The sequence below is a fragment of the Equus caballus genome, chromosome 6, assembly GCF_041296265.1.
Source record: "Equus caballus isolate H_3958 breed thoroughbred chromosome 6, TB-T2T, whole genome shotgun sequence".
Taxonomy (NCBI): domain Eukaryota; kingdom Metazoa; phylum Chordata; class Mammalia; order Perissodactyla; family Equidae; genus Equus; species Equus caballus.
In genome coordinates this window covers 93,597,200-93,616,539 of record NC_091689.1, presented here as the reverse complement: position 1 = coordinate 93,616,539, position 19,340 = coordinate 93,597,200, and the positions used below count along the sequence as shown (strand labels likewise).

At 47.5% G+C, this 19,340-nt stretch overlaps 2 protein-coding genes across 3 annotated transcripts in view; one reads left to right on the top strand and one right to left on the bottom strand.

Moving 5' to 3' along the window:
- The window catches only part of GNS (glucosamine (N-acetyl)-6-sulfatase), a 37,154-nt gene extending 30,446 nt beyond the window's left edge, over positions 1 to 6,708 (top strand). Inside the window, exons 13-14 of one of the 2 annotated variants that reach the window (XM_001492151.7) lie at positions 724 to 884; positions 3,982 to 6,708. In XM_001492151.7, coding sequence (XP_001492201.6) covers positions 724 to 884; positions 3,982 to 4,060 — 240 coding nt within the window. In that variant the 3' untranslated portion in view covers positions 4,061 to 6,708. The remainder of the gene's footprint in view (positions 1 to 723; positions 885 to 3,981) is intronic. The other variant, XM_023643942.2, reaches the window with a different exon arrangement.
- A 9,708-nt stretch (positions 6,709 to 16,416) lies between these two features.
- The window catches only part of RASSF3 (Ras association domain family member 3), a 65,522-nt gene continuing 62,598 nt past the window's right edge, over positions 16,417 to 19,340 (bottom strand). The window contains exon 5 of the mRNA XM_023643941.2: positions 16,417 to 19,053. Within this exon, the coding sequence (XP_023499709.1) occupies positions 18,904 to 19,053 (150 nt within the window). The 3' untranslated portion in view covers positions 16,417 to 18,903. The remainder of the gene's footprint in view (positions 19,054 to 19,340) is intronic.

Sequence of the window (19,340 nt, the reverse complement as noted above, 5' to 3'; positions counted from 1 at the left end):
TTTCTTTGTAGCTCGTAAGCACTTTGGACAAGCGCTTGTCCCTCAGGCTCAGTTCCTGTTCCCCTTTCTCCGTAATGTTTATCAGTTTGATGACTACTTTATAAGTGATAGTCTGAGGGCAGTCACTTGAAGCCATTATAGGCAAAATTTACCTGCCATCTTCCTAGTCTGCCATTTAACTCCAATTTGGAGAACAAAGTACAGATTGGGTGGAAAATAGTGATACCGGACATGACTGATGTTAGAAATAACAGTATTATATCCTTTCCCAATTGACGTTAGACATAACAAACTGCTTCTTAAAATGCAAAACTTAACATTTGTGTAATACAGCTAGAGTACTTTCGTATCGATTCTCATTTGAATCTTCACAATTGTAAGGCAGAAAGAAACCTTCAGATGTCAACTCTCACTCAGTAACTGTCGCTAAATCCAGTTTCTCAGACCTTGCCTTTGGAGGGTCCTGCCTTCTGTTCTCTGCATAATTACGAGGCCCCCTTCCAGCATGGGCGCCTCAGACCCAGAGCAATTTAACACCCAGAACAGATGCTCTGCTGTCTCGTGTACACCCTTGGGCTGTTTGGGGATCTTGAGACCAGATGATACTCTCCTGGGGCCTTGGTCTTTATCCACCTCCCTTCCCATTTAGAGAGAATTCACAGGAGGAGTATTTCTGCACATAGAGCCACTGCTCTCTTCTCTCCATCTTTCCACTTCCTGTAGGTGTTTGTAGAAGTCTATAACCTGACTGCAGACCCAGAGCAAATCACCAACATCGCGAAAAGCATAGACCCAGAGATTTTAGGAAAGATGAACTATCGCCTGATGATGCTACAGTCCTGTTCTGGACCAACCTGTCGCACTCCAGGGGTTTTTGACCCCGGGTAAGTTTCCCTTTTCTTCCATACTTTGCCGAGTTGTCTCCACAGCCACGCTGTTCTTGAAGCAGAGGGAGCCTGATGGGTCCTTTCTGCCTTGAGCCCAGCTGTCTCTCCTCCCTCTGCTTCCCAGTGGGAGTACTGGCCTAGAGCACCAGCCTGCTGTGCAGGGAAGCCGAGCCGGCTGAACTTGGTCTGGTGCCTTGGCTGGAGGTGTGGCCTGCTCCCCACCCCGCGGGCTCCTCTTCCCCTTCCTGCCTGGCTGTGATTCTTGTCACCGTACCACTCGATTGCACTGGGGACCCTTGGGACTTGTGTAAAGTAACTGACCAAGTGCTGCCCTCCTAGCGCTTGAGAGCATGTGTGTTCATTTCATTTCCTTTCTCAGAGACTCTAGTTATAGAAACATGAGTGCTTGCCCATCAATTTAATATATTAAACATACACAGTGAAATAGAAGGTATAAACTCTCAAATGTTGAAACAATCAAGCCCACTGCCGTGTGTGAAGGGAGAAAAGGTGTTTAACGATCACCTACTGAATCGGCTCCGTTCCTCTTAACGGTAACTTTTCACCAGTGACACGAGCTCAGCACACCAGGCACTGGAGCTGCCTGTGCTGTGGCAAGAAGCCTGGCATTTTGGCTTGAAGACTATGAAATTAAAAATCAGACTTTCACTGGGAAAGGATTATTTCGGTCTTACACTCTGTAGAGAGAGGGGAGAATGATGTCCTAAGCCGATGGAAAGTAGTACCTTAATTACTTAGCCATCTTCATGTGAGATGATATCTTCAGTCCAAATTAGAGATGAATGTGTGTGAATGAGTAGAGAAAGTGGATTTGTAGACTATTAAAGAAATGTAATACTTTTGCTTTTAAATAGTGTATCTAGAGCCAAAGAGACATGGATGCCAGCAAACTAAAACTAGGTAACAATATAAAAACACAATGTTTATCATAGTTTTGTGTCACCTAAGCAAAATACCCTTTTGTATGTGGATAATCGTGTTCATAGCCAGCCCTGGGGGTCTAGTGGTTAAGGTGTGCAGCTCTCACCGCCACGGCCTGGGTTCATCGCCCGCTCAGAAAACCACACCACCGGTCCATCTGTTAGTTGTCATACTTGGGCAGCTGTGATGCTGAAATCTACGCCCATGGTATTTCAAGTACCAGCAGGGTCACCCATGCTGGACAGGTTTCAGTGGAGCTTCCAGACTAGACAGACTAGGAAGAAGGACCTGGCCACCCACTTCTGAAGAAGTCAGCCCTGAGAACCCTGTGAAGAGCAGCAGAGCATTGTCTGATCGAGCGTGGGAAGGGGAGAGGATGGTGCAGAAAGACCGGACAGGGTTATGCTCTGCTGGCCACGGTGGCGCTAGGAGTCAGAATTAACTCAACCGCACTAACAGCAAAGATCCTGTTAATGCAGTAATTGGTCAGGCGTTCTCACCCACTGCCTGACTTTGCTCTTTCCTCCAAGTCAGTCAGATGGATCCTCGCTTGGTGCCAGTTCCTTGAAATAGGAAGGTTGGTCTCTAAGATAAAAGCACAAGACTTCTAGTGGACACATGCTGATTTTCCAGTTTCCAGCAGCTACTTGGCTCGGAGTGTTTTATCAAGTCAGATAAAGTTTGGTGTCCCTAGCAGTCTCTGGCCGACTCTCAGAAGTTAAAGCCAACATCTAATTAAATCTTGAATGGAGGGTCAAGGGACTTGGACCTCTTGGACAATGATGTCCCTGATCATGCTGCTGTTAGGCCACAGGCTGCCGTGCTGGCATCCCATTGGCCAATGCAGGGCGCACGCAGCAGCTCCCTTGTTTCTTCGAGCGTCTGGCCTTAAGTGTTAGACTCACCCGTAGAATGTGCATGCAGCCCTTAGAACCCAAACAGGTGAATTTCAGAGGAGACAGAGCTGGCAGTCATGGTCTGCCCGAGGGTCACCCTGTTAGGAACTGCCACCTCGAGATCTCCGGGCTCCAGGCAAGCTTCCTTTGTTTAACTATAACTAATTGTCTTGCTCACATTCTAGAAGCTTATAACTAAGATTCTAGGTGCTGGCTTTGCTGATGTTAGCCTGAACTATTTAAACTCCACCTGACTTTTTTTTAAATTCCTTAGCTGTAGCTTTTTCTTTCCTGCCAAATATTTAGACCTATAGAATCTTCTGAAATGGGGGTCAGCAGATTAGATCCCACAGGCCCAGTCCAGCCCCGACCTGCTGGGACACAGCACGCACATTCGCATACCCACTGTCTGTGCTGCTTTTGCTCTTCGGCAGCAAAGCTCAGTAGTTGGGACCGAGACTGTACCGCCACCAACCCTAAAATATTTATTATCTGGTCCTTTACCAAAAACGTTGGCCAGCCCCTGCTCTACAATGATATTAAGAGTTAGTTTGTCCAAAGGATAGCAGGTAAAAAGTAAATACAGTGTTATTTCTAGCCTGCACCTGTAAAATCTCACTCCAGCCAATTTACATCCTTTGTCTCTGGCAAGTCGCAACTCAGGTTACCGTTCAGCATGCACTCGAACTTTCCCTTGGGTGGCAAATTAAGTTATTATATGTGCCAGACATTTTGCATGAATTGCCTTACTGTTTTGTTGGTGGCCAGAGGTGAATGACTTACCTAAGTTCATAATGAGCCAGATTCAAACTCGTGGCTGGCGTGCACCCCTGCGCTCTGACCCACTGCAGCCTCTGTGTCTTCACTGCAAAAGAGGGAAGGGCTTTGAAACAGCTGGTAGGGCCTTCAGCAAGGGCGATAGACTCTTCATGGGGCTGTTTATATCTCAGGGATCACTCCTTCTCTGTCAAAAAACAACCGCTCAAATGTTGCCTCCTCCTGTCGCCTTTCAAGATTACCCTTCCTTCTGTCTCTTCTCTCCACTTTTACTCCTCTGTTTTGTGCTTGCTGACTTGTGATGGAAACGCTCTTAATTATTAAGTACTGTTTTGTCCTGCAGACGTTGCCACTACATTCCCTTCTGGTGGTTCAGCTGTTCCTTTTATATCCCTGACTGGCGTCCTTTCCACTTAGTTTTCTGCAGGAAGTACTCAGTGGCCAGCCAGAGTGATGTGACAGCCTTTTCTCCTCCCCAGGTACAGGTTTGACCCTCGTCTCATGTTCAACAATCACGGCAGTGTCAGGACTCGAAGGTTTTCAAAGCCTCCTCTGTAGCGACCCCTGCAGTGGGAGCCCTGCGCGCCTCTTCTGAAGCGGTTGTAGTAGGTGTCCAGCGAGTCTTCGAGACCACCCCTGGAAGAGTTTCTGGACTGGCTGCTTTTAAGTCCTGTTTGAAAAAGCAACCCCATCAGCTGACTTCCTTGTGCAACGTGTTAAACTGTGATCTCTGTCCATATGTCAGGAGTGGCTGTCCCTGGTCCCCACTCGGCTGATAACGAATGCTCCTGAGGTCTTTGTTCGCACCATACCCTTTCTGTCCTGGGGCTACAGTTCTTGATTATTCCCCATGTGGTCAAAGTCTGAATTTGTAAACCCATTCAGATAAATGGCAATACTTTAGGGGGAAAAATGTTTTTGATATATAGCTTGACCTACAATCAAAGGACCTGCACAGCATTTCAGATTGAGCACCTCACTGTCAAAAATACTAACATTGCGTGGCTTGAAGAATAACCATCAGAGCTGAATCATCTGATTAAGAACAAGTACCATGGTTTTTAGATTAGTGGAAACATATTGTTTGTAATACCCATCACAATGTGATACAGTCACAGAGTCAGAACATGTCAGCCGAGTTCTGTCCATTTGTTGGACTTCTGGGCTGCTGCTGCACTGAAATAGAGCAGTGAGCTACTGGGAAGGGCTCATTCCAGGTGGTTACGGAAGGTGATAGCCCTCTCCTGTCTGCTGGCTGCTAACCACATGAAGTGCCACTTATCACCAGGGGCTCGAGGGAATGTCCCTCCATACTGTCCCCTCTGAGAGCTGAAAGTTAAAGCGGCTGGGGTGTCTCGGCAGAGAAGAGGAACCTCCCAGGCTGGTGGGGGCCCCCTGTGGCTGGGGCTCTAGGGCAGGCAGGTGGCCGGGCTGTGGCTGGGGTGTGGCAGGGAGCCTGGGTGTCAACCCACGTGTGAAGTTGTTTGGCTCTCTCTGCATTTTGCTGACACGGTGTTCATTTCTTATAAGGTGTAAACATTTCTTAGAGCTGATGCAAAGTACCAGCCTGCTTTCCCCTCTTCCCTTTCGGATGGGTTCTTGAGTTTTTGGAGTCATGTGTAATCTGGGCCCCGTTTGCTATTCCCATGCCAAAACCAGATCCTGTTGAGGTTCCCTCACTGTTTAGAACACCTACATTTCTATGTGTTTTGGCTCAAAGACCAACCCCGTTTGCACTGTCTCCTTCACAAGAAGCTCACCAGCGGTGGGCGGCGGGGGAAGGCGGTGCTGTGGGTCAGGCCTGCGCAGCTCAGGCGGCGGGGACCGTGGCTTTATTTAAGGGCTTAGGCTGAGCTTACACACTTGGTAGGACACGGCCAGAGCACCCTTCCTCTCAGAATTCCAAATAGCCACTGGGTCTATTCCTTTATCTCATGCGATCCCATAACTGGTGGTGGTTAGAGGTCAGACAGGCAAGTGAGACGAACACTTCCGCTTGTGAATGTTTTAGGGAAAGAAATTCTAAAGATTTCAAACTGCAATGTTGAGTATGGGTTACAGCTTTATTCTACGCTTTGATTTTTAACATTAATCAGTCAACTTCCCCATTAATTAAAGTTGACCATAGTTATTCCCAAATAAAAAGAAACCAACTGATACCAGGTCTTGTACTGTGATGTCGTATTATTCGATTTCATGATGCTGGTTCCTGAAGGCAGCTGACGTCAGGAGAGTGACACGAGTCAGCTGCCAGTAGTGTCCCCAGCACACTGCTCTCACGTTCACAGCACTAGTGTCCCAGCCAGACTGCTCGCATGCTCAGTGGACATGTGTGGGTGGTGGGCTGTGGGGTGGCCCTCTCTGTCCTCCACTCTTATTTGGCGCATTTCCTACCGAACTTTTGAAAGGCCTCTAGTCTGACTTTCTCTTGGACTGGCTTCATTCTGGATCCATGCTGAAACCATCTTTCTTAAAGAGGCCTCAGTTTATAGCCTAGCAGACTACAGAGTGCACTGAACTTTTCAGAATGTCTAAGGGACCCACTGCAAGAGGCTTGCCTTGTTTCTCTCTTAACTGTACTGATTTGAATTGTGATGATTTTCCCTTCTAAGAAGGCCGGGTCTGTTTCTCTTGGTACCCTTCAGAGTAGAAAACTGCGTAACCATTAGGAGTGAACACAGGCCATAGGAATGAGTAGAGACTTTGCCTTAGAAGATTTCCTGTTACACGGCTCTCCCTCAAATACAATTACAAAGGAGAGAGCACCTGTTGAGCATCTGTGACCAATGGTGCTGTTGCAAAATACATTTTAATAGACAACACCAGGGTTTTTGTACAAAATAGTAATGATAGCCATGGAAGTTATATCTTAACCTGTGAGAAATGTTCTTAAATTTATTTTTAAGTGTCTAAGCATTAGCGCTTTTGTAATGAAAAGATGAATTGTCCCAGGATCCTTACTAAGAGAAAGCAAAGGGTGTTTCAGCTGATTCGCCACTGGAATTGGATGGGAACGTTTGGGTTCCTTGGTTTCATCGCCGCTTGGGTCCCACTGAACTTTGTGAATTCCTGTGTTCGCATCTTCTGTTCCTGGAAGGTGTCCTGCCCTGGCTCTGTGTCATCCCCGTCGTCTGACTCCAAGTGCCCTTCAGAGGACCCTGTTCACTGCTGCACTTTTCAATCAATTAAAATTAACTTCTGTTCTAGTGGGAATGTGTCCTTTGTTTTAGTCCACAAGTCGTAATTTTGTCGAGATGCTTTTTTTCTGGATGCGGTTTCCTGTTTTAATCACTCGCTGGTGCTGGAGAGGGCCATCTCCTCGTTGGGTGCTGTAGTGTCTCCCTGGAAAGCTCTTGTACACGTGCTCCCTGCTGACGGGCAGCCAGGAAGGAGCACCATGTAGAAAGTCCTTCCTGAGGAATCTTGTGGCATTGACAGCGTTGAGAAAAAACATCTTCCCTTAGCCGGCCTTAAATGAAATAAACTAAGCTCACCTTCGAAGGTGCTCTGCCTTGATGCCCAGTCATGTGATCCATTGCCCTAAGGAGGAATGACTCCATACGGGTTGACAGACTATTTCCTAAAATGACAGTTAATATTTTAGGCTTGTAGGCCATGTGGTCTCTGTCACAACTACTTAACTCTGCTGTTACAGCCCAAAAGTAGTCCTAGTCAACACTTGAATGGATATGAGTAGCTATGTCCCAATAAGACTTCATATACAAAAACAGGTAGGCCGTGATTTGCCAACCCCAGACCTAGCAGGTTGCCTCTCATCTCATAAATTATGGAGACCAAGTAGCAAAACAGGGTGTTAGAGGACGCCCATAAAGTTGCCAGATTCTATCAGAAAAACAGGTAATTTGGGTGTATCACAATGTCAACAGAAACAGGGGAGCATTGATTTGCACAGACTCAGAGTGAGGGGAGTACAGCCTCTACCAGAGCCGTTTTTCTAGCTTGCCCACCTCTTCCCACTGAGACTGCACCCCGCCCCACAGAACCGAATTCCCCATGGAATGAGTCTCTCTTTCTCTGCCAACAGCGGGTTTAAAGGGCTGGATGTAGACGAACCTTCAAGTCTGTTGAGGCAAGAGCGGAAAACTAGGGAATCCAAAGGCCACGAGCGGAAAGCACCTCCCCTGCCGGCCCAGGAATTACTGTCTAGTGAGACGAGACTTGGACGTGGGACATGGGAGCCGGCTCCCAGAGCACCATAGAGCAGGCTGATGGTTCTACAGCTTCGTCTTCAGAGGGAGCTCTCATGACCACCTTCTGCTCCTGAGACCTCAGATCCATGTGTGTCCTCCTAACTTGCAGCTCAGACTGATACTAACAGATTTTCAAAGGGTAGAGAGAGGCAGAGGATGCTTCTAATTAGTATTTATCATGATAAAAACAGCTCTGCAGGCTAGGTTTGCTCTTCAGCTTAATTTACCCAAGCTCACAAAGCTCATTAGTCAGAGTCAGGATTTCAAAGATCTGGCTTCACTGCCATCTTTCTGTTACACGCGGCTATCTCTGTGATCTAGGAAGGCTGGTTCCCTCCCTCATCCATCTGAGTGCCTACTCTGCCTAACAGAGTAGCAGCGAGCTTAGTTGTGAAAGGGATTACTCTATTCCTGATCTCCAGGGCATTATGTAGATCGAAAAGAGAACTTAAGAAAAGAACTTTCGACTAAGAATACTCTACCCAGCAAGGTGATCATTAGGAATTGAAGGAGAAAGTTTTCCAGACAAGCAAAAGCTCCAGTTCATCACCACTAAACCAGCCTTACGAGGAAGGTTAAAGGGGCTGACAAGCTGAAAAGAAAGCACGCTAATTAGTAATAAGACATGAAAGTATAAATCTCACTAGTAGAGGTAAATATATAGTAAAGGTAGTGGATTAATCATTTATCAAGCTACTATGAAGGTTAAAAGACAAAAGTAGTACACATAACTAATTATTAAGGGGATACACAGGTGATAAATGTAAAATGGACATCAAAAACAAAAAGGGAGAGGGTAAAAATGTAGAGGTTTAGAACACGTTCAAGTTTATCAACTTAAATAGATTGTTCTAAGTTGTTACATGTAAGCCTCATGGTAGCTGCAAAGCAAAAACCTATTGTAGATACACAAAAGAAAAAGCACACCACTAAAAGTCAGCACACCATAAAGAGAGCAACAGAAGAAAGGAAGAGAGGAGCTACAAAACAGCCAGGAAACAACTCATAAAATGGCAATAAGCCCATATCTATCAGTAATTACTTTAAATGTAAATGGACCAAGTTCTCCAATCAAAGACATAGAGTAAATGGATAAAAAGAAAGACACATCCATAGGCTGTCTATAAGAGACTTACTTCAGATGTGACGACACGTACAGACTGGAAGTGAAGAGATGGAAAAAGATAGTCCATGCAAATGGAAACCAAAGGAAAGCTGGGGTAGCTATACCTACATCAGACAAAATAGACTTTAAAACAAAAACTATAATAAGAGACAAAGAAGGGCATTACATAGTGATCACGGGGTCAGTCCAACAAGAGGATGTAACATTTGTAAATATTTATGCACCTAACATAGGAGCACCTAAATATATACAACATATATTAACAGACCAAAAAGAAAAAAGACCTTGTCCCTGATACCTGTATTCACAGGGAAAGTAGTTTTGGACCAAGAAGGGGAGGTGCCACACCATTCCAGTGGCTTCTTGTCCTGCTCCACAGCATGGCTGTTGGAAAAGAAGTCAAAGCAAGCGCTCCTCTCTTCACACTTCATTTAACTATTTCCAGTATGGCTGTGGTAAGCCAGTCCAAGATGCCTCCCAGTGATCTTCCCACAGTGCATCAGGGTTGGTCCACGAGACCAATAGGATAGGGCATACGTGATGGTGTGTGACTTCCAAGGCTACCTCATAAGAGACACGGCCACTTCTGCCTTGCTGTCTCTTGGATTATTCAGGGGGAAATCTGCCACCGTATCATGAAGCCACTTGAGCAGCCCTATGGTGAGGTCTGCATGGTGAGATCTGAGGCCCCCTGCAAGTGACCAGCCCCTACTTACCAGCTGTGTGAGTGAGCCATCTCAGAAGCAGATCCTACGGCCTGTCAAGACTTCAGATGACCGCAGCCCCGGCCAACATTTAACTGCAACCTCATGAGACCCCCAAGCCAGAACCATCCAGCTAAGCTGCTCCCAAACTCCTGACCCATGGAGACCACGTGATGGAATAAACGTTTAATGTTGTTTTAAGCTGCTGATGCTGGAGTAATAAAATGCAGCAAGATATGACTCCTGTAATGACCAAAGCTGGCTTACCGAGAGAGAACCTGGGGCAGGCCTTTTGCCAAAACATGTCCAACTGCAGGTACCCAGGACAGGGCAAAGCTTCTGGTCATAGAGGCTCAACTCATCTCAAAAGGGGAAAAAAAAGTCTTATGTACACTACATGCTTGAAGAGCATAAATAAACACTGGTTCCCAGTCACCGTTACGAAAACCCCGTAGCAGCTTCCTTGTCAGAACGGTTGCTGAAATGTCGTTCTCAGCACACGCTGGAAAATATTTTAATGGACTCTCCTGGCTGGCAGGCTCCGGTCGCAGACCCAGTCTTCCCTCTGGTAAGTCTCCGTATCTCACAGAAGCTGGTGCGGGGGACAGCGCAGCGCGCAGTGGGCAGCTCCTCAGCAGCTGCAGCAGGTGAAGCTGCTGGCTTGGTTTCTCGGGCACCTGTTCTCCAAATTGAGATCATCAGTCACCACTCCCTTGCCTCATCCCAACGCTAGGAAAGTAGCTCAGAGGCACAATGGGTTCTGCTCCTGCTGACATTCCTAAGAAAGTGGCTGCCTCGTGCGCTTTTCTCTGCAGTCTCCCAGCACCGCCCAGATCGGGCACGCGGCAACGTTACTAAGCCCGAGAGCAGCACGACAACCTGCATTCTTCCAGCAGTCTGGAATGGGCGACAACTCACCCTGGGTCCGCTCTCAGGGCAGAGCCCAGCCCCTGACTGCACTCTGTGGCTGCCCCACTGCAAATGCAGCCCAGTGTGCCAAGTCTGGTCCTCTGCACAGCAGGGCCAGACAAAAAGTGGGGGCCTCCGTCATCCTGCCCCTTTCTTCTTCCTGTAAGGCCACGAAGGCCCTAGTTAAGAGGTCAGGGGTGAACACGGACTGCATCAGGAGAGGCAGGAAGCCGCAGGTCATGGTCTGCCTGTAGAAGGGCCCCTTCCTGTTTCAAAGCCTCCCAAGTGGCTGTTTCCAGACACGTCTATGAAATGTTTAGTCCCACACATGTTGTGCCCTGCAGCTGGGAGAAGTCTAAAGTGAGCTGGAGATGGTCCAGTCCCCAAGATTACTCTCTGGGGCTGGAGGGTGGAGGGGTTCGCACACCAACGACACTGACTAGCAACGAGGGAGCAGGCCCCCAGCTGCACCTACGTGGCCCTCCAGTCTGGATGTGTCAGCATCACTCTCTCCTCACAGAGACGTGACGGCACGGGCGTCCCTGCTCCCAGCTGCTCTGATGCTCCCAGCTGCTCTGAGCATTTTGGCTTTAACTCGTCAGAGAAGAAAGACAACACTCTGCCACTGTATTTATGGGAGGACAAGGGAAGGCTCTGAATGTGGATTTCTTGTTCTACTATTTGCCGTAGAATCTTGAGTGTTTTGCTTATAATTCCATTTCCTTCCCTAAGCGTGAGTTTAAAAAACAAAAACAAAAAACATTTCTGCTTGGAAAAATATCCCTCTTAGAAACCGCATCCTCGGTATTGCTTCTTAGATGAATTTTAGCGTCAACGCGATAGGCAAGCAGCTTGGCGCAGTGGTAAAGCAGCCATGGCACCACTGGAGGAAGAGGAGCGTGGAGAATAATACCGCCTTACGCTAAGCTGAACGGTGCACCTTTGCCTTCGCTGTCTTACTTGGCCCTCACATCAGCCCTGGGAGGTGAGCAGATGGCCAACCCCCTCCCCACTTCACAGGAAAAAAAGAAATCGGGTTTGATCCAGAGCACCTGTCATCATAAATTTTAACTCTGCCCTTGCCGAAGATGAAATCTTAACCTAGAGAGAATTATTTACCCTACTTAAAGTTCTTTTTTCATAATAGAGGAAAAGCAGTCAGAGTGACACCAGTGTCACATGCTCCCAAAAGAAAGACCTCAGAAACCAGTCCCATCAAGTAGAAAATTCTCACATAAGGTAAGTGATGAATTCTGCTGGGGAGCTCCTACTCACCCGTAAGATCTCAGCTCCAAATCACTTCTGCCAGGAAAGCTTCTCTAACCTCCTAAAATAATAAACTCTCAGAGCTCTCTGTACCTTAGCTTCATGACACTTGGCAGTCTGCACTACACAAGGACTCCGGTTTCCATGAGACCGGGACCAGGATGTTCCTTCCCACCATAATCTACCCGGTACCTCACATTCTCGGGTGATTTATAAATATCTGTTGAAGGAAAGAAGTTAAAACACTTGGTGTTCTACTCAAGTTTCTTTTTGTGCAAAGAACAGAACAAACTAATATAAGTGAAAGGTTTAAGGAAAAAAGGATGGTTATGAGAATATAGATATCACAGAACCTGACAGCAAACCAGACACGCTCATTCCTCAAATATGATTACAATTAGTTCCAAGCTACTGGTTGAGAAAGAAAGAAAACAAAAGAAAGGGAGGGAGGCAGGGAGGGAGAGAGGGATGGGAGAAGGAGGGATGGAAAGGAAGGAAGCAAGGGAGGGAGGAAGGAAACAAGCGAGCATAATCTTAATCCTCATTTTAATAAGCATGAACCCTACTGTATTCCCCATAATATGAAAGTAAGCTTCAATGTTGTCAGAATATTACTGATCATATGCATTAAAGGTACATACTGCAGATAACTGTAAATTCCTGAGGGAACAAAGAAGCTGGTAGCAGCAGGAACATCAGCACTTGTCATTTGGCACGCTTCTCAGAAGCTAGGCAAAATTAGGACTGTGTTTAGAGCTTACCATTTTTTAAGCAGAAAATAACTAATTTTTAAGGAAAATTATTTCAATGCAAGGACCTAAAATATGAACATATCAAGGATTTCTGTAGAATCGGTAGTGATGTCACCTCTCCCGTTGCTGACGCTGTTCATTTGCATCTTGTCGTTCTTGCCTGATCAGTCTGGTTAGAGGATTACCAATTCTGTTGATCTTCTCAAAGAACCAGCTTTTGGTTTCATTGATTGTGTTTCTGTTTTCTATTTCATTAATCGCCACTCTTCATTACTCCCTTTCTCCTGCTTACTTTGGGTTTGCTTTTCTTTTTCCAGTTTCTTAAAGTGGAAGCTGATGTCATTCATTTGAGCCCTTTCGTCTTTCCTAATAGGGATTTAGTGCTATAAATTTCCATTTCCACTCTTGATCCCATAGTAGAAATAGGTATATGGGTACAGAACCCTTGTAAACCAAGATAATTCTTTACTGAGGGAAGAAGTGTACCATGAGGCATCCAACAGCTAACAACATCAAGTATGTTCTGAATTTACTCTCTCCATCTCCCGAAGGCCACATGGCCTCTCCTCTCTACTTCCTCTGCTCCCTTCTCCTGCTTTCTCTACAGTTTCTCTCTGCCTGTGATGCAAGGCCCAGTGGTGGGGCTCAGCCCCCCTGGTCTATGAGTAGCCATCACTGACTAACTAGAATTCTCGTTTCTTTATTTAAAATTTTGAGAAAGTCTAATTGATCAATGGCCTTCTATCAGAGGTCTAACTAAGATCCAGTTAGCCATGGTCAGGGGTACAGGGTCATACTATATATAGAACTGTTTTTCCCAGGGCTAAATGGCAGGTCGGGGAGCCTCTCTGCAGGCTAGCCATTACTCTCAACGTGGAAGTAATTTGTTTAAAAAAAGAGAGAGAGAGAGAGAGGTACAACTGTGTAGGCGGATGTCTCCCTTCCGCCTCTGAAATGCTCCATGGAGCTCTAAGATTTGTAATTGGCATTTGAAAACATACGGGTGCTTGTTAAAACAGGAGTTGCTCAGGGCCCAGGACTAGAGATTCAGATTCAGTAGCTTTGGGGTGGGGTGCAGAAAAACCTGCCTTTTAAAAATCAGCACCTGCGGTAGTTCTGGAGGCAGTCCAGGAAGAAATAGTGTGGTAACCTCAGGGTCTTGAAATCTCTTCCAAGAGATCCTAAGCACCGCCCTTTCCCTACTGCCAGCTTCAGAATAACCTTCCCCAAGACGTCCTGTGCCTCTGCTCCGTGGCCTTACTTGCAAAGAACAAAATTTTAGAAAGCAAGCTGGGGGGGGGGGGGGGGGGGCGTGAGCTCCAGGGGCCAGGAGCATCCTGCTGCACCCCTCACTCCTGCTGGTGATCTCCCCGGAAGCTCCCCCCTTCCCCAGACACACAAACTCCCTCATCTGAAGGCAGAAACCCAAGTCCTTGATTTCTATGGCTGCCCTTGTATTCTCAGATAAGCGTGTCCATGCTCAACTTCACCTAAACATCATTGGCTTTGAATGTTTTCCTTGAGAGATCACACAAGCAAGAAAAGCATTTGAAATGTTTGCCGTCTTAAAAAGGATCTGAAGACACCATTTATAGTTCAGAGCAAAAGATGTGATTTTAAGCTGTTGCCTCCCCGCCTGCAAGGGTAATAATTCAAGGATTCTAAGTTTTAGAGAGACACTGCAGTTCGCTGCTCCAGAATTCCTAGAATTTAAGGGAATTTTATTGCATTTGAAAACCAGAAAGCCGTCTGGAGCAGAGCCCCCTAGAACTCCACTTCACGGAAAAGGAGCCGCACCCAGGGCTTAATTAATCCCCTGCGTCCACACGGGTGTCAATGAGGAGGCGAGGCTGCAGAGCCGGCCACACAGCCAGACCCGCGCGCTACAGGCTGAGGCGCATTAAAGGTAAGACTCGTGCTCGGAAAGATATAAACCAACCATCCTGGGAGAGCCACTCCCTCCCAAGAACAAAGCCAGAACCCCAACTTCTTTTGAAGTTTACAAGGAGCCCTGATGTTGTGCTGTTTGTGTATAAACACTTAAAAATTCTGAGACTCTCGGAAACGGGAAGGAGAGGAGCTTCCGGAGGCCCGTGGCTGCAAGCGCTGCCTCCGCCCAGCATGAGTCACGAGTGTCCGCGGAAACTGTGATTCCAGATCAAAGAGTCTGACCTCTACCCTGCCATTCTCTCCTGGAAGAATTAAAGGGAAAGATTTGCCAGAAACCAAAACAGAATGAAACCGAAAACCACCAACCAAAAAAAAAAAAAAAAAAAAAAACCCCAAAATCCTGCAGATGGAATTAATGCATTTCACCTGGAAGGTGTTATTTAACGCTGCCCACTGCCCCCACCCCCATGTCCGCCTAATCCTCAGACAAAGCCGCTTCCTCGCACTCTTAACAAAGCGAGTAGGAATTCACACCGGACAAACGTGCACTTTAAAGACTGAACACTTAGCTTCCTGCGCTCCTTCGGAAAGGGTCGTCCTCGGGAGGGGGTAGACTCCAGCCTTCCCAAGTGTCCGGCGGCTCCCGGGACTCTGACTGCTCCGGGAAGCTGTTCTTCGTCTCGTGGTTCCAGGGAATTCCCTCACTCGTGGCCAGAACTCGGGGTTCCTGTCAGTTTCCCCCACGCAAGGGGACCTGCGAACACAGGCAGGGCTTCGTTCTCGGTGACTTAGCATCACTGAAACGGAATGCTCAACAAACAAAACGAGGGATCGAAAAGCACTGACATCAAGGCTGCCCTTTCATTTCCCACAAATCCCGGCTGCACCGAGAGGGCTGCTTTCAGATGGACGGCCCCTGAGAGACAACTAACAGGCTTTTAATAGGCAGGATAACTGAAAAGCGGGACAGAGCTCACAGGGAAAGGCCGGGGAGAGGCGGACCGGCTCTGCCAGGCACACAGAGCGGCCGCAGGGAGCTGCTGTTTCCTCATCTGCAAATGGGCATGAGGGGGAGAAAACGCGTTCATACACAGTAAGCGTGTAGGAATAAGGCCTGGCACACGGCAGGCACTTTTCTTTGAATTTGCTATTGTAGTAAGGACTCTCCTTCTTTTCAAAAAAACAAAACACCCAGTCAGGATCATCTAACAGTCCCAAACGCAGTAGACAATTCTTAAGAACGGATGCTGCACCCTAAGAATATTTATTTCAACAAGTTACCAATCGGTGACAAATTCTGAAGAAAAGCCTAGGGCAGAAAGCTAATTCGCTTTAAGGGAGAAAAATCCCAAAAGCTCCTCCTGGACCTGGAGCAGTAACCCAGGCTGAAGCCCCAAACTACATTCCTCTGGACAGTTCAGCGAAAAGGGAGCTCAATATGGGACCATCATTTTCTACCATCATATTTGCACTTGCACAGCAACTGTCGGACGCGCAGTTTCCCGGTCACCAACCTCCAGGGCCTCTAGGGGGCAGTGCAGCCGCGAAAACCTCGCCTCCACCAGGTAGGCGGCCTGGGCCGAGAAGGCCGGTGGCACCCCGGGCGGGAACGAGACACTCCCCGTCCCATGGGAGAGTCACGCTGAGCAAAAAGTACAGATACTTTCCTGTTGAAAGTGGTCCGTTTCAAGGATGGAGCCCTCAGGGACCAGCCTGGGGGGTGGAGGGAGAGGATTTCTAATCTATTTGTAGTGGTCACAGGGCAAATCATTCTTTAAACTGTTCCCACGCTTCATAGACTTTTGAATGCATGTATATTTCACAATTAAAACAATCGCTTCAGGAATGTGTTATATGGACACTCACCTAGGGTTATTTTCCCCAGAGGATAAGGCAAAGGAAGAATGCCATTTGAGAGAACCAGTGTGCCCCCACTCAAACCTAGGAAAAGCTGTCGCCTCCCCACACGTGTCCCCGTGTATCTGCAAAAGCGGTTCGTGCCAGCCCGTGGCTTTCTTTTACCTGGTGTATTATCATAAAGGAAAACACACAAACATCCACTAACAACTTCAGCTTTTAATAATGGAAACAATTTGCCATTCCAGAAACAATTTTAGGGAAGAAAAATCTTCCCTATAAAAATAAACTTAAACTCATCGAAATTATAAATATTATAACTTTTTACTTCTGCGATTTAAAATGCTCCCCTGCAATACCACCCCTTCATTTAACATCGTTCCTGTACCATCACATACTGAAGAGAAAACAGTATTACAGCAAAGCTTAATTTATCATAAGAATTTGTACAATGATTTTTAAAAATCTTCAGCCTTTGTGGCCTTTCTTCTTTTACACATTAAAAACGCTGCCGCAGTAACCAGTGTTTGGGAGAGAACGTTGGTCTGTACTGACAGAATTTCAATACAGCAAGGTTTCCAAATTGCAACTTGTAGTGCACACAACAGTGAGCGAGGTTCTGGATAACACAGATGAGGATGCCTATTTTAGACAATCTACTTCAAGTAAAAAAAAAAAAAAAAAAAATTCACAGATACCCATCAGCTCCTACTTTAGGTTCTAACAGTGTCTTGATCTGAGAAACAAATGCTTCAAAAAATATAAGCTTCCCGGGATGGGTAATTCAGAGACCAGGTGGTTGATAACAGTATACTCAAACCCAAGCCACAGTCTGGATAGTAAAACCAGTATAAAGTCAGGAAGGCATTCCCTGAACAATAAAGGTAAAGTGTTGGATGACAATGTCACTAAACCTCATCAATGAACTAAAAAGAAGGTACATGCAAAATTAAACAAGATGTGCCATACATATTTTATAGCTAGCTCTACTTTTTTTTTTTCCAACTTTCCTTAAAAAGTTCAGAAGATATGATTGTCTCAGTAATGTGTGTGGCACAGCGAAACCGACACTCCCACCTGCCTCCCACCAGATGGGTCTTCTCTGAAGTGTCCCAAGGGCCACAAAGAGGAGACAGAAATGCAATAAAAGGCACAGTTCACTTAGGCAAAGCCCTGAAGCACCTCGGAGTTTCAAAAAGAATCCATTAGGTGTCACCAAAGTGTTAACAATTCCTTGGGAATTTATAAACAAACAAAAAATATCCTAGGCTAAACAGAGACCGAGGCCCTCCAGCAGCACAGCACCCTTTCCCGCTGTTCTCAGACTGCCTGCTGCACACCATGAGTTTCTCACCCGCCTCCGGAAGGCTCCTATTGCACACGCGTTTCTTTGGTTGGGAGGAACATGCACTTCTGTTAAAGCGTTTCCACAAGGCAGCCCTCGAGCGGCCAGCGGGGGTGGACTGCCCTCCCTGTCTAGCTGCCCACAGGACCTGGTCTTTCATCCGCATCCCTGCTCTACATTAGGGAAGAAGCCTTCACTGAATAAGAGAAAGGGGGAAGGAGGGAGGGGGGAGGACAAAGGGAGGGGAAGGAGAGGAGGGAGCCTCGATGTGACTGTCAGGAAGTGTGCTGTGCGCTCGGATGTGGCGCATCTCCCCACGAGCCATCGGGGAGCCAGCTGCCCCACCCAAACTCCTTTCAGCTTTGAAAATCACCCAGGGAGAAACCGTAGCTTCACAGGAGTCAGCGCGCGGCCACTGCTCACCTGCCCAGAGAAGGTGCCCCGTGAGCCCCCGCTCTGAGCAGCAGGGTCCGGGCAGTCCCGGGGGCAGCTCCAGCCGCCAGGGCCTGTCTGCTGGCTCCGCGGACCCCGGCCCGAGTGCTCCGCCGGGCTCTGGGTCAGCCGCTGGGTTAGCCCTCCTTTTGGTCTAGGTCCTACTTTCTTTGGTTCTGTTCCCACCTTTTACTTACCAGGAAGTCAAGCACTACTGAGAGGGTTTGACATCTCAGAACTGGTTACTTTTTAAGTCGCTGACAAGCAAATACGCCTTCATCCTTCACCGTCAACGCATCACCCAAAACACCCTCCCTCGGAGCGCCCCACCTCCATTCACGCCTTCTTCCAAACTTGCTCTTTACTTTCTTGGTCAAACTCCTCCAAACTCCTTCCCCAATTCCTCAGCGTTCTAGCTTCCTGTGACTTTCAATTCACATGGACCGTTTCCCCTGACATTTAAAAAAAAAAAAAAATCAAAAAACAAACAGGTAGTTTCAACATAGGACAAGTATTCAGATAGATTCCTCGTTAAGCTTTTAAAAAGTCGTTTGCACACCCTTAAGCTTAACATCAACATCACATAATTAAAATAACTAAAAGAAAATAAGAAAAAACAACAACCCAGAGTCCATGCTTCAAAGCACTCTAGAATGCTCCAGATAAGAACAGGTTCACAGCTTGCCAAGAGGTAACACCGCAGTGATGGAACAGAACAAGCTTGCAGAATCCCTTACAGAGGATGCCTAAGGGGCAGGATGCTGTGTGGCCAGGTCTGGGAACTAAATCTAGAGATCAAAGGGGAAGACCCTAGCATCACAGGGCCGGAACACAGCCCTCCGAGCAGAGACAGCTGCTGCTGGTCCGCACACAGGTCCCGCGGCGGCCGAGCGAGCCGGAGCCCGCGCCTTAACCGGGCTTCCACACCTCGCCGAGGGCTTCTTCTAGCTTGTTCCGGTAGGCCGCGTAGCGCTTCCTCAGGTTCTGCAGCTGCTCGTCTTCCTCCTTGTCCAGGATACGCAAGAAATTCTGTAGTTCTGGAAGGCTGAAGGCTTCCCACTGTGAGAGAACACAGAAAAGAAAGGGCCAGGTGTTGGACTCCACGTCAAGACTTCGGAATGCTGACCGAGCACGTGGAGGCGTGGCTGCCCTCCCTGGCCGACTCACAGCCCAGTGTTCACAGGACCCGCCCTGGGACCGGCCCTCCCTCCACCCCAACTCGGCTCACCTCCATCGCCCTCCTTCCTTCCTCCTCCTGCGGTCCTCCAGAATGGCTCTCACTGAGGTCAAAGACCTCCACATCCCCAAGGCCATTAGACACTCCTCTCCTGGCCTGACCACAGAGG